Here is a 25,373-nt window from a genome sequence, read left to right as displayed (position 1 = left end):
AGGGCTTTGCTATAACATCATACAGTTACTCCTATACAGACAGCCTTCATTTGATGTGACTGGAAAAGAAAAATGAGAAAGGTTTTGGGCTGCTGAAGTTCTATACTATTCTATACTTAAACTATGATTTTTTTGTGGCAATGGCATATCAGTCATGTAATACTTATTTGCATAGGATGCCTCAATTTCCCCAGTGTTTGCTTCTCTGTCTTCAATCTTTCAGATTTGCTTCAAGAAATATGGGACAAAATGGAAACTACTGTTCATACAGAGTTCTTCATTCTGGAGAAGACTGAAAAAGAGACAGTTTTTTTTGTCCTTACTTCTTGAAAAACAGGAATGGAAATTGTTTTACCTTTAATGTCATGTCATCAGAGCAAGATGCTAGTAGCATGCCAGATGGGTCCCATTTGATTGCATTCACCTCATTCTGAAATCAAGAGTGATTTTATTAAGCAAATATTCCAGTTACTGCATCATACTGGGCACTCAGCAGAGGGCACTCAAGTTTTATGCATGGAACAAGTTCACCCACAAATTACAGTGCTGGTGCTTTTAGGGGTGAACAAAAGCACTGCTGCCTCCCTAACATGCTATTTAAGTGGCATTTCGGCGTGGAACCATCCTGTGCTTGTGAACAATACACACAGACAATCTTCTGATGTGTGTTTTGGCACAAAGTTGCTCCTATCTTTTTGTCATATCCTAGGATTTAAATAAACCCAGACAGATTGATGATACAGCATTAGCTTCTTTTTAAAACTGGGGCATTTCTTTCATTAATGTTCTGTAGACTTGGTGATACAAGTCTTCAACAGAAAATAATGATACTGGTGGGGTGTTTTGTTTTGTGGACTTGATAATTCTTCATATTGTAGCTCTACTCTACAACAATTGTTGTCTCTCAAAAGAGAGGTTTATGTTTAAATGAATTCCATGATGGAATATTAAACAGTTTAGGATGCTTTCTCTATCAGTCTTTCTAGCACGTTGTAATTAACTAAGCTTAAGTGTATCCCCTTGGTAATGAGTAAGTTTACCATGCTCTTCCACAGCTTTAGGTAATGAGAAAAAAAGTGTTTTACAAAAAGAGAAAGACTATTTTCTTAAAAATATAAATTGGCCCAGGGTCTCAGTGAAAATAATTCTGGAAAATATTTAAATTTTTCTTTATTCATTTTACATGTTTTAGTAATAATTAAAAACAAGTATAGGTATATTTGAAGTGAAAAATTTGGATAATGTACAGAATGGTGTAATTCATAGAATCATAAAAAACACCAGTCTATTGTTAGGAATGTACAACCTGTCATGAAATATCAGTTTAACCACAGACTAAGATAAAGTGCATAAGTCTCCAAGTGCATAGTTCTGGAAGCTAACATCTGAATTATGGGACAGTAAATGATAGTAGTTTTTCTCACAAATGAAACCTAGAAAAAGTAACCTTTGACAGTCATTAAATACTACCAAGAAAAGACTGGGGAAACACATCTTTAATACATCGTATTGGATTAAATTGATTCTAAAACTGAACAACGGCTGGAGGTAAACTGTTCTCTCCTTATTCATAGCTCTCATTTAGTAAAGGAAATTAAGCCAGTGGAAAACAGAATCTTATTTATGAATGTGCCTTTAGTCTGCAGTTCATGCTACCCAGAAACACTCTCTCTGTTTAAACCTGAGGTGTTGCCTCCTATGGTGATTTAGAACATTTTGTCCCTTCTCACAGGGGGTGAATCACCCACTCCCAAGGAATATACTTTTAGGGAAACAGTGGGGTGTAACACCTCTGCTGCTAGAACATAGTCTGCAAACCCAGCATCTGCTATCATTCTAACATGTTGCTGTGACTTTACCACTAACATTTTGGACTTAAACTTACTGTGTGTCCTTGAAAGGTTTTGACGGGACGATCACAGCCAAGTCTGCATACGTGGATGCACATGTCAGTACTGCAGGAGGCAAAAGTAGTGTTGTTCTGCCAGTCTACATCCAGAGCAGGAGCTGCAAATACAAACAACAGAAGGAAAATCAAAGATCACGACAAAGAAGCAGCTATCAAAAATAATTTTCCTCCCACTGCCTATCTGCATGAAACAGACTACAGGCTAGTTCTTAGTCTGTCACTTGCTGCCAGTTACAGGGGTGATAGGGACTGTCTGAAGAGCACAAAGTATTATTTCTATTCCAGTGGATAATCTGGATACTTTGCACAACATCTACTTACAAGAATCTTTTGGGTCAAATTACATAAAAGGGGGCAAAACCTTACCTCCACCCTCTCTGCTCCCAGCTACGCATGAGTTATGTCTAGCCTTCATCCCTCTGTAACCCAGTTCAGTGAAAAAACTGAAAGAAAACTAACCCAGAAAAAAAGTGGATAATTCCATCTGGGTTAGACAAGCATGTTCCTGTGAACGCCAGACACAACACATGGGAAGGGAAGGTGGAGAACAGGTGGCTGTGTCCCTTTGCACTAGAGCTTTATACAAACCTATCATTCTGTGCAGGCACATGGATTAATAATACTAAAATTCAATTTAATTTGCTTGGGGACTGGTTTTAGGCGAGTACATTGATCAGCCTCATTTGAAATGAGAGGAGGAGTTTCTGGAGAGGGTTTGGTATTAACTAATACTGAACTAACAAAACTGTGCACAGAGAGCATGTGAGCAGGTAAGAATTGCCTGTGTGCAACACACACCCACACCCACTCTACAAAAAGAATGGGAAAAAATCCCCAAATAACTTCCAGCATGTCACTGCAGACTGCAAGCAGGAGCAGGAGGAAGCTGCTAACAAACAGCTTGCTTGTGTTTCTATGACTGCTGCTTGGGCTTTTTCCCTCAGGATAGAGTTTAGCTGCCCTCCAGAGGATGACATAAGACTTGCTAAAATATAGAAATCTTCACTCTTGGCACACTCTTGTGAGAAGCAAGTGCGCTAGAATGAGACCAGCATATAGGAAACCAAGTTGAATCTCTTCCTGGCAAAAATACAATGCAAATTTATAACTAAATGAAGCCAAGAAATTCCTTACTCAAACATGTTTAGAAAGATACTTCAGTAATACAGAGGTGAAAAGATATCTGTTCTGACAAGCCTGTTACATTTAAATATGTTTTTCCTATTATAATTTTTATGAACTGCAAAACAAAATAGATCCATATCACCATCTGAATCACCAGGTAGCTCCCTAAATGAGAGTGAAGGGCTGACATTGTTTCATAGACAAGGTTTTTTATTCGTGTGAGGAAGACAGACTACTTTTGAGTTTTCCAACAAACATGAATGAGGATCAGGAAACAATAAAAGATCTCTCTTTAACTGCCTGTTTGCCTTTCTTTTTTATGCTACAAGCTTTGTATTACTATTTCAAAGCAAACAAAAAATGTCATAATTAATAGCAACATTCCTTCGGTGCTAATATCTAGTATGATGAGTCAAAACCTAATTTTCAGAGAGCTATTGGCACCTAAAGCTATGTGTTTACATTGCAGCATAATTTGAATCATAAAGTGCTGATAATTAATACTGATTCATTTATTGGTGTACTCAATCATGTGTTTACTGAATAAGTAACTACATAAAAAGGTTAGAAAAAATCAAGCAACATCGTTCTTGATGCAAATAATCTAATTGCCAAAGTATTTCCAAAACAAAAGGATACCAGCCAATTGCAGAAAAACAATTAGAATATCATAACATATCATAATAAAAGCAGAAAAAATCCTTAAAAATTAAAACCAATAAGGAAAGTGTTACAATAATTATCTGGTAATTTAGGCTTTTTCAGAACAAACTGAAGTGTCATTCAGAGCATTTAGAACATAGGATCATAGAATGGGTTAGGTTGGAAGAGACCCTAAAGAACACCTAGTTCATGCCCCCCTGATGTGGGCAGGGACACTTTGTATACCAGATTACTCTGAGCTCCATCCAAGCTGGGCTTCTCTGGGCAGCCTGATTCAGTGCCTCACCACCTTCACAATGAAGAATTTCTTCCTGATATCTAATCTAAACATTCTGTCTTTCAGTTTGAATCCATTCACCCCTTGTCCTGTCACTGCACAACTAGATAGTTAAAACTGGCCACACAAATACCTCTTTTGCTGTGAGTGTAACAATTTGTTCCTGCAAGCATAGACATCAGCCTGTATCTATCAGTAAATGTCAAAATTGGATTATTAGCTACTTTTTAAAGAAGTAAATTTTATGAATATATATTTTGATCAAATGCCATATGATGATTCATAGCTTCGCAAAAAAATATGAAACCCTAGAAGCTACTTATCTGCATAGTTACATATTTTGACCAAAAAACCTTAAAAATTATGTGGGAACACCAATGACATGGAGGCCTTCAACATCCATACAAAGGACTTTTCCTTATGTATTTTAAGATGGCAGTTTTGTCCATGTGGTGTAGTTGTTGTAAAGAAGCAGACAGTAAAAAAACCTTTTGCTTTTTCCAGGCCAACTACCTCTAGACTTCAAAGAAGTAGATGGTAAAGGAAGCATATCCTGCCCAGACTAGACTTTTAATTGTTAAAATGCCATCTTTAATCCTAGCGTAGAAAAGGTTTTCAGATTCCAGATATGGAAAGGAATTTGCTGTTCGTTTGTCCTGGTGATGCAAAGAGGACAAGGTGAGGTCTTTGTGGCTTTAGACTTGTAAGAACAAAGTGAGTATGAGAGTCTGCTGGATTTTAAGAAGGCTTTGTATGATATATGCTTTCTCCAATCAAAAATTTCCTTAAAAGCATTTCCTTAATAACTGCTTTACTTCCTTATGAAAACATATATGAAAGAGTGAAAAAAACCCCTAAATATTAACTTCTGCACATCTACACTTCATTGTGTTTCATGTTCCAAAGACAAACAGCATGTGCAGTAAGAATTTTTAAAAAAATCTTTTCATGCACATGGACATAATGCGTTGGTAGATATAGCTGAGTTTTCAACTTGCTAAAAAGGGGATGGGGTGATTTGTCTTTGATACACATCACAGCTAAGACAGCTTACATGTCAGTGAACCTGATTCTGAAGGGGCAACCAAGTTCTGAATCCTCAACTATTTAGATTACTAGTTAGGGATCAGAGGATTAAGAGTCTCATTAACTAAATCACTCTGTGCACAGTTTCCTGTTATGGAACAGTTATGGTAAATAAATAAATGTCACAGTGAGAAAATATGTCAGCAGATACCAACTCCTCTAAATCAACAGCTGCATTAATAAATGAGGGGACAAGTGACAAAAATGCAGAGTATGGATTTGCTGTGCCCATGGACATACTCTTTGTCTGCTGTTGAATAATCATTTAGATTGCTACTGCATTTTATTCATATCAGTGTAAATGTGAAAATAAGAACAGTTTGAGGTGAAAAGCATGTGCAAAATAGTGTTTTAAAATTAGTGTTGAAATATGTTTTTAAACACCATTGTGAAAGCTTGCTGTATTTAAAAATGGATTAGTTACAGCGAACTAGGAAGATGAACACCTCAAGCGTCAGAATCAGAAGATTCTCATGGTTTTAAACTCAGTTTTACTATACCCCTTAAAATTCTTCACTGTGAAAATGTAGCCACTTCAGATCATGAATTCAGCCATCATCTTACAAGACTAGTACCAGGTGAATTTTGGATTATGTTAATGACTGCCTGTTATTCAAGATTATTTAGTATCTGTGACATCTCCTGTCTTCTTAAAACACTTCTACAAGTAACCATCCTCATAGCATTTTGGTGCAGCAAGGTTTTGAAACTCAAGGATGGAAACTAATTTCCAATAATCAGAGAAAGCAAATATTGAAGAAATTCAAGTTAAAATTAAAAGCTAAGAAATTCCGATGACCTTTTTGAGTACAGTGGTGAATGCAAGGTGCATAAGAGATCTGCCTGCTCCTGCCTCATATCAGCTTCATTGAAACAGGAGCAGAGAGAATTGAAAAGATCCCAGACACCTCCACTGAAAGTTCTCCTAATGAATCACCACCAATTCAAGCACATAGATACCAATAGAACCAATAGCTCAGTTAGGCAGGCATGACTGGTGTACAAATGCTCTCCTAAAATCAGCTTTCACAGCTGATTGTCTCAGAACTGTCTCTTTCTGAAATGAGAATAAACCCACAAGCCATGATATTCAGGATAGTTAAAGCACAAAAAAACTTGATTGAAATTCTTCTCTGACAGATATGGATAAAGTACATTGATAGAATTAAAAGCTGCATTTCATTTTCCTAAGAAGAGTTATGCAAAAAGTACCTGAATGGAAAGGAAATTGCTGTTTAGCTTCTCCTGTGTGAGCATCCCAAATTATTGTTGTCTGCATCCAAAGAAAGGAGGGAAAAAAAGGATTAGTGACTGTTCAGCTCAGAGAAAAAAAACCCAAATAGCAACCTCACTAAGTAGCAATTCTAAATGATGAACTGATAAAATTATTGACTACAGAGAGCCTTGCATGCTAAACAGTGGGAAAGCCAGAAATTACTTCTAGGTATTACAGAATAATAATCTAAGAGTAGATAAAGAAGTATCATGCATACAAAAGAAGCAATATAACTATGAAGAATGGCATACTCTCTCTGAAAAATGCTAGAAGACAACAACATTATACATTTTAATAAACATATTGAAAAGAATTTTCAGTTATGATCTTTAAAGAACACTTTCTCCCTTTTCAAAAGATGCAAGTTGAATGCTACTTCAAAATGATGCTGAACCCCATTTGTAACAAACCAACAAGTGAAATGTTTTTCTGTCAGCAGAGTACACAACACTTCTTGCCACTGAGGTGGGACACATTCAGGTCTAATTGGCTTATACAGATTTAATCCATACTCACAAGCACATGTGAGTGTATCCCCTGTAGAGCTCAATACTATCTTCTGAGTGAACTGTCAGTTTATTGGGATTATATACTTCCAGAAGATAAATTAAGGATGCATCATCTTGCTGATAATGGATCACCAAAGAAATGCTGCTTTTATGGAGAATGTAAGTTTGCCAGAGGAATGGAATTACAATTGGGAGACCAGTGTAGCTGAATATAAGGCAGTATTAAAGTGGGTAAAACTAAGCTTCCATTTTCACAAGGATATGTAAATAAAGGGATTTACTGAGCTTACAGATGTACAAACCTCAGCTGGACTCCCCTCTGCCAGCTGCTGGGGAGAAGCACTGTCAGTGCATCTCACTGGAATACAGGCCATGCAGCCTATCCCTTAGAAGTGCCATTTTTCTCTCTGAATTTTGTAAAGGAAGCCAAGGATGACACATGCATCTAATTTTTAGACACTGAAAGTTAGGCAAGATGAATTCTGTGTACTTTCCAGTTTCAATTTTAATGGATCATCAGTCATCTGCTCATTTTAATCTCTAATGTGCACTTAGCTGTAACTACTACATTCTGCTTGATTTTCAGTTCAGAATAATTTTTTTTTTGCATATTTCTAGAGGAAGCCATATATATTTTATTCAAATAAAAGTGTTGCAACAATTAGATGAGCTAAAAGGTGTGGTATCTTTAAGATCACTTTCTTCCCATAAATAGTTAGCTGATAAAACTACAGATATTAGCTGTTCCTTCCTTAAGAGAGACACACTCAAGACGCAATTTTACACACAATTTTTTAAAAGTTAAGTATTTTCTATGAAAATATTATACATTTATGCAGCCTCAAAACTGCAATCAACATGCACTAAAATATATTAAAGAAATGTAAACTCTCCAGGGTCCTGGAGCAGAAGAAAATAATCTTAAGGAATTTAGCAGCACAAGCTCACTCATCAGCATACTTATATGTTAGAATAATGTATTTTAAAAACTCACTTTATCAACACCAGCACTTAAAATATAATTCCCCTTTTTGTTCCATTTCAGGGCAAATATTGGACCTTTATGTTGACCTAAGGTGCTTGCAAGGTTACCTGGAATAAAGAACAGGTTATTATTACTATTTCTTTACAAACTGGTCAAATAACAGCTCACTGCTGTTTGATGCTTAAGAACACAATAAACGCTTGACTTACCATCTTCTGTCCATATTCTTGCAAAACCATCATATGAGCCTGTAGCCAATAGTGTTCCATCACTCTGTTAGAATATATATAAATGGCAAAGGTGCATATGAAATAAAACCGGTTTCAACCAACCTTTTTCTTTCTTTTTTAAGGTTTGCTAATTGTGATTTATCATTCTGGTCCACTCATTGAGACAGATTATGCTGTGATTTGAACTAAAGGTTATTACTTCAGACAGCACAGAGGAAATAAAATCCTCTAACATAGAGTGAAATACTGGGCTATGCCATCAGGTATGACCCATTTAGTCAAAGAGATTAGAAAAAGAAAACAAGATAGAACAAGTTCTATGGGCTTCTTCCACTTAACAAACAGATAGTACTTCTTAGCCATAAAGAACTTACAAAAAATCAACAGATGACCTAAACCCAGACTAAATCCCAGTTCAGTGAAACTCAGGCACCTTTACATGAAAGAAGGCCCTAAGCCACATACACTCAGGGTGGACACCTCAAATGTTATCCACCACCAAGGAATTGCTTTCTACTTGTCTAAACACAGACTCTCATACATGCTCACAGGTACAGCACCATGATGAAAAAACGGATTCACGGGCCCCAGTCAGAAGGAAAAAACCCCATGAATCTCATCAGCAAGTTACATGTATTCTGGAAGGAACCCTTCACAGAAGGGTATGTCCTGTGCAACCAGTGAAGCTGGTGTGATTAGGCCAGAATGAGAATAATTAAAACAGAACTTGACTCAGCCATCTGGTGACACTGTTGAAGCTGGATATTTAGTTTTTCAACATTTCAGAACCTGGATAAAGAGTGAGATTCATCCCAGTTATCTCCAGACATGCAGAAGTCAGGAGTTAGTTCAGGAGTGCCATCTAGTCTCCCTCCATTACTAACTGCATCATGTAACTGCAACTCTGAGGTGCAACTCATGAACTCATTTGCTTTAGATTATGCCCAATCCAATATGAAGGTGCGTGTCTCTGTCTCTGCTGGCTTAAGGTGAGTCTAGAGGACTAGCTTGGATGGATAAACCAACAGGAGATGAATCCTACCCAAGGTATCAAAGGGCATGATCTGAATACGACCTCCAGAAATAACCTTTCTTATAACCCTTATGTCATGTAAGTCACATAAACCAGAGAAGAACTAACTCAATACCACCTATGTGAATATTTCACAGGGAAATATGACTAATATTGTGGTTCTAAATAAACAATAAATGCAGTTGGCATTTCTATTTTGATGAATAGAAAATTATAAAAAGGCATGAAATAATCCTTTAAAACATATGCCCACTCCAATCCTCCAAAAACATTGACTCAGAGCACTTGTAAATTTAACTCATATAATAATGAAGCGGGGGGAAATACCATAACTTAAGGAAAGCTCACTGTAATGTACACTTCTCTGGACTGGTGATGATAAAAAAGGTGATAAAGGACAAAAAGAGAAAAAGAAAAGCTCAGGAACTTAGATATACGGTTTATCCAAATTTGTTGCTGGTAATTCACATTCTTTGGGATACTCAAAGTAAGTTGGAAGCACTTTAAGTGTTTGAATAAGGAATATTTCCCTAACTTAAGTACTAGTACAATGCTAATGAAGTACCAATGAAGTCTGGAGCGTAAGGAACTACTACAGGAAATACTAGAGGATGCACTATATTTTGGACAATTTTTCTCCTAACTGTTCTCCACTCATTGCACGTTTTCCTCTTTCAGTTTCTCTTTTCTTACTCCTAGATGCATTTTTTTCACAACTCTTTTTATTCACTTTAATATCCACAGGAAACAAGTAATGAACATAAGCTTGAGTTTTTATTTGTTTCCTTGACCTACCTCTACTTTGTGTACTATTCACCAACTTCTTCCATTGTGCAAATACAAAATACACAGGGGAAAAGTGACTTGTGCAGTGGCTTTATCTTTTACTTTGTGAAGCACCTAGCTCACCTGAAGGACAATACTGCAGTAAAGATTAATTGAAACTTGATCTCTGGCCAGCAACTGAGACTGTACATAACTGCTGAAAATCCTTTCTGGTATTTAATTAATCTGTTTTCCTATGAAAACAAGACTAATGTGATCACTATGTCCACAGCAAAACAGACAGAATGAAAATTATCTTGAAGTAATTAAGGTTCCTGCAAGGTCTTGTAAATTTTTCTGGCAAATATTAGAGCAGCCCAAAGGCACTGCCCAGACAAGGGATTGTCAACAATACCTGTCCTCTCTGCTCACTTCAAAACTCTTTGTGCAGGAGCACATTATCTAAGATAGGAGATTCTGCAGGATGAAAGTAAAAAAGGGATCAGGCAAGACAGTTTCTTCTAGAAGGTAAGGACACCGTTAACTTAACTACACATGCTCCTATCAAGACAAAGAAAATAATGTGAACACATTTTGCTGTGCACAGCATAATTCAAATGAGAAGATCTGGAGAGTCCAACCTCAGAAAACGTTTCACTGGTGCTTTTATCTCCTTACATGCAAAAATAAAGTAACTATGAGATCCAAATACATTATTAATGAGGCTTCAGTATTACACAGATTGTTTGTTTAATCTTTGTTCTTAAAGCAAGCTAAGTTTATTTTTACCCATGCTCCTAAAATAGAGATATAAATATATCATTGTTAAGCTTGAAGATGGCAACAGTTTTGGAAAATTACAGCATGTAGGAGAAAGTTCAGCCTATTAGGAGTATTTGAAACAAGAGGTCAGTAGGTTAGGACAGAGCTTCTAGTCACCTCAGATATGAAAGATACGGAGCAGCAACTGTAATTGCCTTGGAATTAAATTTAGACAGTTAAAAACCATGCACAGTCTTAGAAGTTAGCTTACATTCCAGTCCAATGAAGTCACATCCTTATTGCTGGGGACATCATGTCCTCCTTCTCTTATGCAGTGCCTCAAAACTAGCTGAGTGGAACTGCTGTTGCTGTTTTCATTGAGATTCCATATCCTGGCCGTTGAGTCTCCGGATCTATAAAGCAATTATGCAAATAAGTTGAAAACTCCTCATGTTGACCTAGCAAACAGTGCAAAAGCCTGTATTTCTGTTTTCATTGAGACAACATTACAGCCTTGCAGAAGATTGGAGGAACAAAAGCTGCTGGTCTGAACTGTAACGGGAGTGTCTGACTGCACAGGGCTGCTCTGGCTCTGTGTAAAATGCAGGTGTAAGACTTTGGTGCTGAAATTAGCAGAAGCTCACCTAGGGGAGGGCCCTATTCCATTGAAATGTTCCAAATTTTGCAAGTAGAAGTGGTTTTGAACCTCCTGAGAATTCTAATGCTTCTCCTGTGCACTGCCAAGTGCATCCAAAGTAGATCCAACCACCTTTCCCTAAACCTGCTGAATTGATCAGGGCATTACAAACCTTTAAGAAACAATTTTTTCTTTCCAACTCTTTCTGCACTCTGTGTACTTTTCTAAAAATGCTAACACATATTTAAATTATACCTGTCATAATAATTTTGTTTATTCAGGGAAGTTTACATGAAACTTTTGCATAAACTCACTGTCTACATTTTGCACTACATACCAAAAGCTGGCATCACCATATCTGAGTTAGTATGGGGCAAGTTACAGTAACTGACTGTAGCCTAGCTGCTTACATAATGTTGTCTGAAAAAGTGGCAAAATAAATACAGCCATAATAGAACAATGTAGAGGCAGCATCAGGATTTTGATCTATTTTATAGACCAATGATTTTCTACAGAGGTGTTTTTAATGCAGGTTGAAACCCTGATTTTGCTTAGAAAAGGTTTTGAGGAGGAAGAGAGGAAGAGGCTATCATTATCTACTTGTAAATAATATATTTATTTTGACTTTGCATAAACCTTTATTCTACTGAATAATGTCTCTAAGATTCAGAGATAATTTGCCATGGAGTGAAAAATATTCCACATTAAAAGTTTACTGGGATTTTTTTTCGCCCTCCTTCATTTTTCAAAACAACAATGACCAAAACCAAGTATCCTGGATTACTTGTTTTGTCAAGAAAGCAATTTTCATTTACATGCAGTAAGTAGAAACTCAGAGCAGATTTAGCATCTCTCTCATACTTGCAAGAATTCATACAGTCTAGATGAAATTTCATTGTGGATACATCTGATGTGTTAGCTTTTCCCTCTTTTTTAAAGTAATGACAGAAAACTTCCTTTCCTATACACTATCAAGGAGAAAAAGTCTTTCTTCAAAGATCCATTTTTGTTTGATAAGCCATGTTTTACTGAAAAAAAAAATCCAGCACAAGAGAATACTAGATTTGCTTTTGGTGTACTAGTAAAGCATTTTAATTATTGATACTAAGAATACCAGGCAAACTTTCAACACTTGACATATCTTCAAATGCAAATATTGACCAAGCAATTATTGAACTCCATTGATCTTTGTGTATTATTTTACTAATAATTTAGCCTAATTTTACACAAACATTTCAACTGTAAAAGCAAACACACCTCTGCCTGTATTAGTAGCTCTGAGCTTTTCTGGGTTATGGTATGCCTGGGGAATGTGATCCCATCTCCTGTGAACCTTTGTGCCAAGCTGAGATGTGATGGCTGGCCAGGGTTTTGAACCCAGCTACTCCTGCAAAGCCACTCTTTAATTTTTGAGACATATCATTCACATTAGTGATTAAGAAATAATTCAGATCAGGGTAATTTTTATCACACAGATGTGACTGTAATATACACCCTTATTTATTCAGAGGTCTGGAAAACTGACAGTTTTGCATATGTTGGCTAGAATATTAACCAAGTTAATAATGAGGCTCAGAAGTTAAGGAACATTTTTAACTGTGGTAATTAACAATGATGGAACATAAGTCTTTAAAGGAGTGCTTCGTTGGTTAACAAGCTAAGTAGGAAATTCCTTCAGAGCTGGCTTCTCTCCTGTGTAAGACTGCAGGACCGTCCTGCCTTCATTGTAATAATTCAGTTTGTTATTGGACCTTGTGAATAAGGTACTCAGTCACTTGGCTATCGAATACAATATCTTATTTGCTAGTTGTAAAAGGGTTATGTTTTGTTTTTCAACAGTTTTATTTAGTCGGTTTTCTGGCAAGGCCTGGGCAATCTTATTTTCTAGTATTTTCATTTTGTTTTTCCCTTTTCTTCTCCCAAAGCTACATAAGCTATTATGTGTCCCTGCAGAGAGGCTTTATAAGCCTACCAGTGTGCAGCAAGGGTATTTGTGTGTCTTCCTTTTTGTTGCTGGGCAAAAAAAAAAAAAAAAAAAGAGTGCAGAGAATGCTCTGGAAAGTATTCTGATTTCTGTTGAACGATTCACTGAACCCTGCCTTATTAGAGGAGCACAGTTCAAGCACAATTCAGAAAGATATTTAATCTCCTTTGCCCACAGAAGCATTTCTATCTACATGATAAAGCAGCTCATTCCAACATGCAAGTCATGAACACTTGATTAATAGGTACAGTCCTCTGCACTGTGGTAGAGTATTGCCAAATTTTAGGAAGGCTATTTCTGAAAGGATTTTATTTCATGCTCTCCTGCCCCAGTATGTTCATGAATCAAGGTGGACAAATGTTTCTGGAATTTAATTTGTGACATATAAAATCACCATTCTGTAACTGGGAGCACAGAGGTTGTTGTAAGTACTGCAACTGGGTGAAGAATTTTGCAAGATGGTTGTTGAACCTTGGTATTCCTAATCCTCAGCTACAAGATTTAAAATCACTGTTATTTTGAGATGCAATACTGCTAATGTGTATTTGCTACTTTAGCTTCAACAGGTTAGAGTTTTTATTATTTTATTTTAAGAAATATTATTAAAAGAATTATGGGAAAAAACTCTCTCTCTTTTTTTTTTTTTTTTTTTTTTTTTTTTTTTTTTTTTTTTTTTTATCTAACATTTCCTTAATAAAGCACATCTCTTAAACTAAGTGCTTACTGTTCCTGGGCAGTTAGTAGAAGGAAGTGCTTCACAGGTGTCCTGATTAAGATCTCTGCCCCACTGATTCTACAACATTACTCCCTGCTACAGCTTATTCAAGTCAACCTCCCCTAATAACTTTGCATTAATGGATTTGATGTACTGAGGAAACCAGTCCAAATAGTCCCCTGCTAACAAATAAGCACTTAAGAGTTAGCAGAATTAATATCTGGCACTGACATTGAGGGGTGGTGTCTGAAATTAACACTCTCAAACTCATAAATCAAAAGGATTATTCTGAAAGGTAATTTACAGTAGATCCTAAAACACTGATATGAGGAGTACAGTAACCTGAAGTACTATATATATATGAAACCTAGAAACTATGACAGCAGATAGCCTAGGAACATCTTTTCTTGCTTCCAAGAGACCCAGCCAGAACTGAAAGGTCTTGGACAACAGCTTTTGCAGAAAATTACTTTGCTGACTAGGGAGAGCAAAAGGTGCACAGAGAGGTCTAGAAGAAACAAGTCACAGCCTCTCTGTGTGAGAGGCTGGCATAGATTAGCTGATAAGCAAAGAAACCTACTGTTGGTTTTGGGACTGAGGCCAGGTCCCTCTGCTTCATGGCTGTGTGAATTACTTGAAGGGCAATGATGTCACAGAACAGAACAAACTCTTGGAAGCAGCAGTGGAACGCAATGACAAAAACATCCTAAGTTCAACTGGAAAAGGTTCTGGAGTTCAAGGCTCTAGCAGCCTTGACATTTAGAGTCCATCCACTTCCACACTGGGAAATTCAAGCATGTTCAGAATGCTCTGTGTCACCAGACCATGATGACCTGTGCAAGCAAACTGACAGGTTATTCCCTGGCCAGATTTTGACTTGTATTAATTAGCACTCTTGCTTGAGTCTCTGATGTTCTCTCTGAATAACTTCTGGGCACGGTTACAATGTCCAGAGATGATTCCCAATGTGCAGTTTGTTTGGCAGCCAGGGCAGTTTGCTAGCACAGACACCAGCCTTTCTGTGCCAGCTGGCCTCAGTGCCTAGGAATATTCCCAGGCACAGTTAGTTTACTAATGTGGATGCAGCTGTAATGGATTTCTGTACTACACATGGAACATAACCATCTGCAACCATTTAAATGTGTCATGAAATTAAAACATAGATATTGAAAGATAACTAGCAGAAGATATCAGTCTTTGGCTGGGAATGGCCAAATCTTGAGATTTAACAAAGCACCTCTTTTTTTGGTATTCCTTCACCTGTCCAAACCACTCTATGCAATTATTTGCTTTGGAATGTTGACTTCCTTCATAAAGTGTAGTTAATTATCTTACATGGCTGTATGTACACACTTCATTCTATTATTATAATGCTTCTGTTCATAACATCTAAGCATTCTTTTCATAGGCATCTGGTGACAGTCAGGCCTTTGATAGCATTTACTGGTATTTCTAGTATCCCCCATCCTCAGCTTTAAGGGTTATGTGTGTGGTGGAGGGGGAAGAGCAGCTGCAGAATATATTTTTCTAGCTATTTGATCAGAGAAATTCCTGTCTCTCTGTTATATATTGAAATAACTGTTTGCAAAGCCCAAAGAGTATATATAAGTGTGTATATATAGTCTTCACACACTAAGGAAAAAGCAACTGAGTAGATATGACATTAAATATCAAAATCCCTTTTTCTCAGTGGGATGGTCACTAAATCTGGAAACTAGTGCTCTAGTTTTGGGTAATTCATTCTACATGTCTCTTAAACAGCTTGCTTCAGATTAGGTTCTGAACCTGCATTATTCTTTTAGTTAAGGATTACATCAGGTTGTTGTCTAAACTCCTACTGCTAGCTGTTAGACAAATCTATTGCCTGTGTAACAAGGCTTCAGGAAAATACTTTGTCATTAATTGAGAATCAATTAGTCACTTTATAAACAAAACAAATATGTTATTATTTCCCCTATTTAATAGCTAGGTTTTAAAATGTGTTTTTAAAGATGGGTACAATCAAGCAGATGGGAAACCCGAAGAAAAGTATTGACTGGACAGCACAATATGGCTGTTACAGAATCTAACAATCTGACACTCACACATCAGACTAACTGCAGTGTTCTTTTTTTAATCATTACTTTGTAAAGGGCAAACAGAACTGCAGTATACTGTGGATCTCAGGGAATTTCTCTCCCTTGTTTAACCGGTGCTGTAACAGGGAGTTGACCTGTAGATAAAAGCTTGCACTGTTATTACACCAGACAAAAGCTTCTTTGTGCAGGGGCATAATCACTTACTCAGCTCTCTTCCTTCAGTTTCACTTTCTTCTGAGCATTCTCTGCCATTTCAGTCACTAAGCTTCACCAGGCACTGGCTGCTGCATCACCCTAATTCCAGCTGCATCCCTACCTTGTTTCTTACAAGCAGGCTAAAATCTGACCAAGATGCACATGGATCTAAATTATTTGCATTGTCATTGCACTGCTCTTAGTCTGAGTAAAGCACATGATTGTACTTTGTAAGCACATGTGTATTTATGTGCCTCCACAGTCACTAGCAAAGCTCATTACAAAAGACCTATTACACTGAAGGGTAAAGCTTAATGGAATTGCTAGTGAGCGGGTATTCCGCTGGCTCAGATATCTGACTAATAGTTCTGATTATCATCCTCCAGGTTTACCTCTAAGATATCACAGTCCAGGGATCCATCTAGCAATGCTTAGCACCCTGAGGCAAAGTCAAACACACACTACAACACATACTCTGGTTTATGAAGTGCTCCACCATTTAAATTGTGCACGCTAGGATTGTGCACCATGGATCCTAGGGAAGCAGTCCACTGTTGCAAACATTGACTTGCTTAAAATTGATAAATGAAGATACTTAGTACTACAGATGCTAAAAGCATTATCAGACCTGGATATTCCAGAAAAAAAAAAAAGCATACTTAGCAGGATTCTGGTTTCCAAAATCCCAGTTTGTTGTCTGAAATTATTCTTTTAATATTTCTATCTTCACTCTCTTGGAGATCTCTACTGTTCATCCAACACGGAATTTATTTTATTTTTCTATTTATACTGTTTTCATTTTTCTATTTATACTTGTTTTCATGAACCAAGTGAACAAAGGTAAGAAGACTATTCTGATAATCTTGCAAAAAAAGCTAGAAATAAAATAAGGACTCTCCTCTTCCTTGTGAGGAAAGTATCCTACTACTGCTAAGTAACTTTGAGTGATTTACCTCCTCAAACTTTGATCAGCTTTACTCATGTTCCCAGTTATACTTCTTAAATTTAGTCTTCATGTAAAGGCTTAATTTAAAGCATGAACACAGATTCCACCAATGCCTGCATAGAGCTCCTGGGATATGTTTACAATCATGGTTTTGTCTGGATCAAAAGTGCTTTTGTAAGTGAGTCCCCTGATTATCCCACTTAGGATGCTCTGGTGGTCATTGCAGAGCAGTCCTGCAGAGGATACACTGGACTCCCTTCCAATGACACTAAACCACAGCATCCCCTTAAACCACTACTTACAGTTCAGCTCAGTGAAACAAACTTAGGTCCAGTCTGAAGCATCCCCATCTCCACACTTTTTAAAAAATCTGGTGGATGCCAATGACTTTCTGAGACCTCAGTGTGAATCAATTACTAAGAGCAGTAGATTACACGAGCTCCAAATAGTCTGAGAATTATCCATAATTATTAAAAAAATATTCCCAAAAATTTGCATGCATTTAGGGCCACAGAATTTACATCTTAGATGTACAAATTCTTCATATTTGTCATTACCTTATAATTATTTAGCAGTTATGCAGGTATGGTACTGCTGAAAAAACACTGGCTGATAAACATCCCAAATACACTTGCAAGTTCCTGCATCTCTAAATATTCTCTAATTGCAGCAGCTGGTTTGAGTCACTGTCTGTCTTACCCAGATGCTAGCAGGTCACTGACAGGGTTCCAGGCACAGATGAACACTTCTGATTCATGGCCCCGAAGGACTGTTGCTTTGTTAGGAGGGATTTCAACATCCCCGTCAATTTCCATTGGCTTTGAATGATTATCTGTAAGGAGATATATCAGAATAAATAGTTTACAAGATGCAGTTAGGTCTGTTTTAAAATTATTCTAGTTATCTAAGGCCTGAAGCTTACAGCAGCATATACACCAAAATCAATACTCTGTGCTGTGCCACTGACAGTATTACTCTATTTGGTTCCCTCTGGCCATTCAAATTTATGACATTTCCTTAAAATATAGAGCTTTCAAAACATTTTGTATAAATCTACATAGCTTTTCATCCTCCAAATACTCAGGATTTAGTTCAGTGTAGTTTTTATTTTGAAGCTGGCCTCATTAAAAATGACTTACAGATATATTAAAATAATTTTAAAAATAACATAAAGCATTTACATTTTCTTACATAATCTCCTGTAAGTAATATCTGCTCCTAACAGACAAAAATATACTGAGTAGGGGCTTCTTTCCTGAAGCACATCAGGGAAATGGTGAATGATCACCTTCTCAAGGATATTGTAATACATACAAAGGTACCAAATGAGTAATAGATATACTTAACCTGCATGCTGTAACTCTGCAGTTCTTTGGACTGCAGTCTAGGTAACATCACTTTCAGAAACTTCCTTTATTGTCTTAAGCAAGAAAAAGTGAATTTAAAATGATGGATTTCTCTTAGTAACAACAGTTCATTCCAACTTGCATCATGAACCATGTTTTTACTTCAGACTTCCTCTGCTTCTGTATAAATCTTCCTCATTAAGCTCCAGCTAAACTCCCTGGCAGCATTACAAGATTATTATTCTCTGCAAACAAGACACCATCCAAGGACAGGTGACACACTGCAACAGCAGACAGCAGATTTTACACACCCAGGTGTGGCCCATATTGCAGAAAGCACATCCAAGAGCAGGTAGCAGGCAGCCTTCTGTTACCTAACCAATGCTTTGGACAGCTGACCAGCTCTGACTGATCAAAATGCAAGTTCTCTTTTTGAGTTAAGTCTTTCAGTTAGACATTATTTAATCACATATGGAGACACATAGGTTTGCAAGTAGAATAATTAACCTCCCTCATTGCTACATGTTTATGGCATTTCAAATCAGCCATCTGTCCTGATAATTCCCTATGTGTATGATTACTAAACTGAATACTGTTGAGATATACCAATACTCAAGATTTAGCCTGACACCAGCAGCTGGGATCAGGCACTGAAGAGTGAAGCACTATTAAAACCCAACAGAAGATACAAGTCTAGAACTCGCAATCCTCTATTGCTCAGCACAGCACAGAATCACCATGCTTAAAGCATATTTTCATGAGAAAAACAGCAGCATGACAATGGCTATGTATTCATCTGTGTCCTCTTCACAATGTGAGCTAGAAGCTTGGGGTAAATCAAGAAGATATTTCGAGCACTTTAATTTGAAAAATTTAAATGAGATGCCATGCTTACGACATAGGATCCTACTGTTACCTGCCTGGCTCTAAGGGCAGGGCTGCTTTTTGCTCTCAATTAAAACCAAATGACAGCTGGGAAGCAGCCTTACTCCAAGGTCCCAGAGTGAAGAGTAGCAGAACAAAGCCATCAGATACTCAGGTGTATTTTTCATTTGTATGTGGCCAGATGGAAAAACCTAGACACACACTTTGAATGCTATTAACTGCTGTGAAAAAAGCCCCACGAATAGTCATGCTGTGAAAAAGAAACCTTGATTAGCTGATACCTGGATTAGTACATGCAAGACCAATTGGCCTCTGGGAACAATGAAATACCTGAAGAATTGTTTCGTATTGTATCTTCCAGTAATGACTTTTACAGAATAGTTTTGGTGGTTTAGGAGAAAAGAGAGGGAAGGATGAGAAGCCTTTCAAAAATAATTTGCCACTGTTCACATTTTATGTGTTTTCTTCCTATTTGCATCAGTAGTCAGGAGCATTCATATTTATAGTGTAACTGTTCAGCACTAAACTTAGAACGCCCCATTGAACAAACAGGACAGCTCATGCCTCTGTGATACTGCCTCAGGCTCTTACCAGATTCAGAAGACACTTGCAGTATGACTGATAAAATTATGGTAACAACAAAAAACTGCAGAAAGCCCTGAGCATAAATTGGCACCCTCTCAAGAGTGACAAGTTCTGACCTCTTGGGAGCCCTGGTCTCACCTGGAAATTTGGTTTTCCTATGGATGCAGCTGCAATGTGTGCATGGGGAATGAGAATGAATAGATAACTGAGATGCAGTAACCATCAAGAGCAGGCTTCTTTTGCTCTGAAGTACCTTCCAAGCAGAAATCTTTCCTTTAAGATCTTATTTGCACAAAATTGCCCTAGGGGGGTTCTCTGGAAGAGAAGGCATTCTTACTAACTGCAGCAGAGCCTCAGGTGAAAAACTAATACTGCAGGTCACATAGGGAAGGACTCTAATATCCAAGTGATAACACAAAACATTTTCTAAAGGCCAGGGCATCTTTGGTAATGGTCTACATTATATTATAATTATCTTCCTCAAATGTATCAAGAATCTCAAATGACTGGAAATGAGAAGTCATAGTACCCCAAAGTATTAAGACTGAGTGGATTTTTTTAGTGTAAAAAGAAAAATTCTAACACACTAATAAGCAGTGTTAATTATTTCCTCAAAAGAAAAAAATAGATGTTTTAAGATCATATGAGTGCTAACCCTGTTCTATTCTCAGGAAATGTATTTTTTAAATTTTTTTTTTACTTAAATCTTTAAGAGCCCTTTCACTAAAGTTGTTCTTTATGGCTCTAGTTTTAATAAAGGAATAGGGCTTAGTTCTCTTTCCAGAGCTTTAATTTTTGTAAACCTAAGCCAATACTTGCAAATATAATGAAACAAATGACACTAAAAATATTTGTGTTGGAACTCAAACCAAAGTTTGGCTCTATTTCTACATGCTGACTTTTATTTTTTCCTGTAACATTTGAAGTGACTTAAAACTGAGAACATTACTTGGGAAGCAACAAGGCAAGGCAGTGACTTTTTTTATTCAGTATTTCAATCATCTGCACCTCAAACTATTGTTATTGTTGTTTGTCTCTTCTCTTTCTTAAATCTATCCTATTGTATTGGTTATGCCACATACAAAAACTTATCAGATAATATTAAATATTTTGAAACCTTTTTGGAAAGACTTAAGAGTGTCAGGGAGAACTCCATGCCAGAATAAATGCAAACTAGGTAATTTCTCAAAGACATGTCTTCCTCCTGCTCCACCCATCCCACCTTTTTTCAAAGCCTGATATTTGGGTGACTTCCAGGTTATGACTAAGGACTAGCACATTATTTAAACCTGTGCCAATATATGCCAGGTCTGTGGAATACAACAACAGTAAAAATTAAGGTTTGGGAAATTTCTCACAGCTTTCATATCAGCAGTCTTTTCTACTCAGTAGGTCTCCCATGATTATTTCTTTCTCCCAGGAAAAGTCCTTCTCTGCATTCCAAGAAAGGGTCTACAACTGTGTGTGAAAATCCTTCTATTAAAAACAGCTGTAAGAATTATTATTTTTTTAATTGGAAAATGTCAGATTTGCGATATCAAGGCTTATGGTGTAGCTATAAAAATGAACTGATCTTTAAGCTTTCCTTTTGTTAATACAATAGTAGGTATGTTTCTTTGGATCAGAAGGAAATACACCTAAGTGGCTCTCTTTTAGTGATGAACCAATGATAACAATTTGATTTTTTCTGGGCCTGAGACAGTGAGACATTCCCCTAAAATTTTCACATGTCAGCTGAAGATGTGTAAACAAACAAAATGTCAGCATTTGATAAATTTAACAGTACTTTAATTTCTGTTTGCACCCCTTCACATATGAAATGAGTTAGGTTTCAAAGCAGAGGATTAGTTGAAAGTAAAACATATGCAATCCATAGTCTAAGAACAAATTGGAAGTTTTTAAATGTTCACATTTTTTGTTACATTTGCTTTCTCAAATAAAAATGTTATTTAAATAACTGCAGTTTTACTGGGGTAAACTAACCTGTCCAACTGGAATTCTCTGAAGGAAAACCTGTTTTGAAAGTTTTTTTCTCACTGACCCACAGAGGAATCTATTCAGATCAAAGAGAAGGTGGAGACTGATAAAGGTATCTACACTGCAGAACTAATAAAATCTGTTACATGATTACAGCTCTGACCTTGTGTAAGCCGAAGAGCTGTTAGAATTTTCTACAAAAAACCTGCCATGCATGTTCCTCTAGAGTTTTCTTTTAAGACAACTGCCCTTACTGGGCAGTAAGGGCTGGTTTCAGAAATCAGCCAGTATGCAAATGGGCCTTGCACACAGAAACCAGAACCAGTAATCCCATCTGCCCCACAGCGTTAGCACAGTCATCAGGATCTAGTCACACAAACAGGTAGGTCCCACTCCATGCTGGGAATGTCTGACTTTGGGTGATTAATATAGAAGTGCAGTCTCCCTTAGTCACCCATGAACAAAGGTGAATTCAGCGCTCTTGAGAACCAACTGTTCCCAAAGACTCAGGAAGGCAGGACCTTCAGTTCGGATACTCGCAGTGAACTGTATGAATTAGCACATGCTATTAAATAAAAGGTCAAGGAACAATTTTGCTCTGTGCCTTCAAGACAAGTTGGCTGCATCCAAGCTCTTTGCTGGGAATGGTCCTTGGCACATGTGCTTGGCAATGCTGATCAGAAATGGATAGTTGGTATAGTCCAAACTGGGCTAATGACCATGACAGTAAGGCTATGGATGCTCCTGTGCTTGGCCACACCCTATAAGAATGGAAGCTGGAACATGCCAAACTGGGCCAAGGACCATGCCAAGGCTATGGATGATCACAGGACAGCTACTGCACAAGGCTACGCACTGGTCACACAATTACTTAGAGGGCTTGTAGGTCTGTTGGAGGTTAGGATTACCCCTTTTGTTTTCTTTCTCTCAGGGCATTTTCTCCCTGCTCAGGGACAATAACAAGAGGTACTTAAGAGAGACAAAAGAAGTTGTCACAGTACAGGGAAAGGGTGTGGCTAGCTACTCTCTTAGCTGAGTGATTTCTCTTGGAGGGGCAGAGATAGCGAGATTTGGAGGCACAGGAGTCATATTCTCCATTCCAAGAGAGGTTCCTGCCTCCCTTGGCAGGCACCTGTCTTTCAAACCAAGACAAGGTCCCAGCCTCTCAAACCATCTCTCTCCTGGCCTGGCCAAAATGACAAGCTTCGTCTGCTGCCCACTTTTTATCCAATACCTAAAAGCATCTAGAAGATTGATAGTGAAGTCTGGGTATCCTGCTCCAAGGAGAGAGCATACAGCTCCACTTCTTGATTCTGTCTTCAACTTGCAATTCTGAACATATCTGAAGTTTTCAGATTGTCAGAGACAGGTAAAACACAGCACTGTGATGTGAAACATCATTTTTACTAGCAGCCTTTTTAGAAATGCCCCACCCTCCTAAAAATGATTGCCCTTAGTTCTACCACCTAGCAGAAAGCACATCTTGCACCCCACCCCACAACTAAAAACTACAATATTACTGAAACACAAACAGCCCGGCAGTGGCAGGCAGCTGCACGTTGCCTTACTTATTGCATGTGCCCCATTCTCCTCTCCATTCACAGTGGCTTCTCCGTTCTTTGGTGTGTTCTGCTGGGAAACAGCAGTCGTCGTGGCTCCCGCCGTGGCCGCCGTGGCCGCCGCCGCCGCTGCGGCGCTGGCTTGTTGCTGTGCTAGCTTCTCTCTGAACGCTTGCTGTCGGGTCTGAACGACATCAGGCATCACGGCGTCTATCAGAGACAGGGACTCTATTGGCCTGCCATCAAATACTGTACCATCCTGCAGGGAAAATGAGCAGAAGGGAAACCCCAGGTTAGGACCTTCACCACTCAGGCGGCAAAGAATCACAAAATGAGGTTGCGTGAAGACACTACACTTTGACTTAACCAAAGTGTTAAGTTGACTTAACCAAAGGGCCACAGGACTATGGACTGACTCTCTCTCAGATCTGTGATGGTGGCACTCATGGCACTCAGAAATCTCATCAGTGAAAAAGTAATTGGTTGGAATTATAGAAAGTTCTACCATATAAATGAACCTTTTGCTTTATAGATGCAAAAGCAATTAAGCTGTGTTAAAAAATATGTCTGACTGCTGGAAGAAAGTTTCACTTCCTTTTCTGTTTGAAAAAATAGAGTAATGGCTAAAACTATGATAAAGGCAAACAGACTTTGGTTAAACTGTTTGTTTTCCTACACTTGCAGGAGCATAGGAATGGAATGGAAGCAGATGATGCATAATGAACCTCAGCCAAAACATGATGTATGCACAAATTCAGTGGTTTCTCACGCAGTGTTTTTCAGCCCAACACCAGCAGTTGTAGCTAATCATACAAGACAGACTTACCATTATTTTTCTTTTATTCCACTATACTATTAATAATAGTTATGACTTTCATTTTGATTTTTGTAAATTAGGCTTCAGCTTTGAAAACCAATTAAGTAAACTATTAGGGACTGTTGAAGACTTAATACAGGCTATATTGACTTAGCTTTATTTCATTTTCACTTTCCTATTATCTTAAATATAGGGGAAAGATTTTAGTAGTCTTTGCAAAGTGCTATTCTGCCAGTCTTCTGCAAACTCCCTTCAATTCTTTGAAATAACAATGCTCCAGTGGTGAAAGATTTGTTCTTAGAAAGAGCAAGTTAAGAATAGGATACAGATACATAATGTAGCCGATAAACAATATAATCTTCCATAGGTGAGAACAGTTAATAAAGAAAAACAGTTGCTTGCCTAACTGGCATGTTTCTGCTGACCTAGTTGTTGAAATACCCCTAATAATTACAATATTAAGATAAAACATATTTGTTTCCTCATGGGGAAGAAAAAGGAGGAGACAGTTGTTAGAGAAGAAACAATAATCTCTTTCTCCTCAACATTTTTTAATGTGTCTGCCAAAATTTATTTGAATCTTGACTCAAATTCTTGCTACACAATAAACGTTTGCCAACAGATCCTGACATCTTACATTTTCATCTGTAAATGTGCTCACTGGACTATTTACATGACTGCCCTTTAATAGAGACAAACAATAATTTTATACACACTAGTTTATAGATGCACTGACTACTTATCACTCTTTAGTAATACACATATAAAAGTAACACACAGGGAAGCATTTATGGTAGCCCTTCTAGGGATTCAGATGTAGCATGAATGGCCTTTGCTTTGCTGTAACTTACTTAACATCTGTTTGAACAGATGTGTCCAACATTCCTGTAGTGGGCAAGGACACCTTCCATGAGACCAGGTTGCTCAGGGCCCTGTTCATCCTGACTCAAACCACAATGAGAGAGCAACATAAATCTTAATGGTGACAACAGCCATATTTTCAGATTATTCTCTCATTTTAGGGAAAGT

The 25,373-nt window shown here is 37.6% G+C and overlaps 1 protein-coding gene across 4 annotated transcripts in view; it reads right to left on the bottom strand.

Annotated features, from left to right (window-relative positions):
• The window catches only part of TBL1X (transducin beta like 1 X-linked), a 191,233-nt gene that overhangs the window by 9,245 nt on the left and 156,615 nt on the right, over positions 1 to 25,373 (bottom strand). For all 4 annotated transcript variants that reach the window (XM_021527743.2, XM_021527745.3, XM_021527744.3 and 1 more), the window contains 8 exons: positions 23,537 to 23,786; positions 17,875 to 18,007; positions 10,892 to 11,033; positions 8,040 to 8,103; positions 7,840 to 7,937; positions 6,273 to 6,333; positions 1,886 to 2,007; positions 356 to 430 (listed from right to left, as the gene is read on the bottom strand). In XM_021527743.2, the coding sequence (XP_021383418.1) occupies positions 356 to 430; positions 1,886 to 2,007; positions 6,273 to 6,333; positions 7,840 to 7,937; positions 8,040 to 8,103; positions 10,892 to 11,033; positions 17,875 to 18,007; positions 23,537 to 23,786 (945 nt within the window). The remainder of the gene's footprint in view (positions 1 to 355; positions 431 to 1,885; positions 2,008 to 6,272; positions 6,334 to 7,839; positions 7,938 to 8,039; positions 8,104 to 10,891; positions 11,034 to 17,874; positions 18,008 to 23,536; positions 23,787 to 25,373) is intronic.

This window comes from Lonchura striata, chromosome 2, assembly GCF_046129695.1.
Source record: "Lonchura striata isolate bLonStr1 chromosome 2, bLonStr1.mat, whole genome shotgun sequence".
Taxonomy (NCBI): Eukaryota; Metazoa; Chordata; class Aves; order Passeriformes; family Estrildidae; genus Lonchura; species Lonchura striata.
This window is presented reverse-complemented; position numbering and strand designations above follow the sequence as displayed.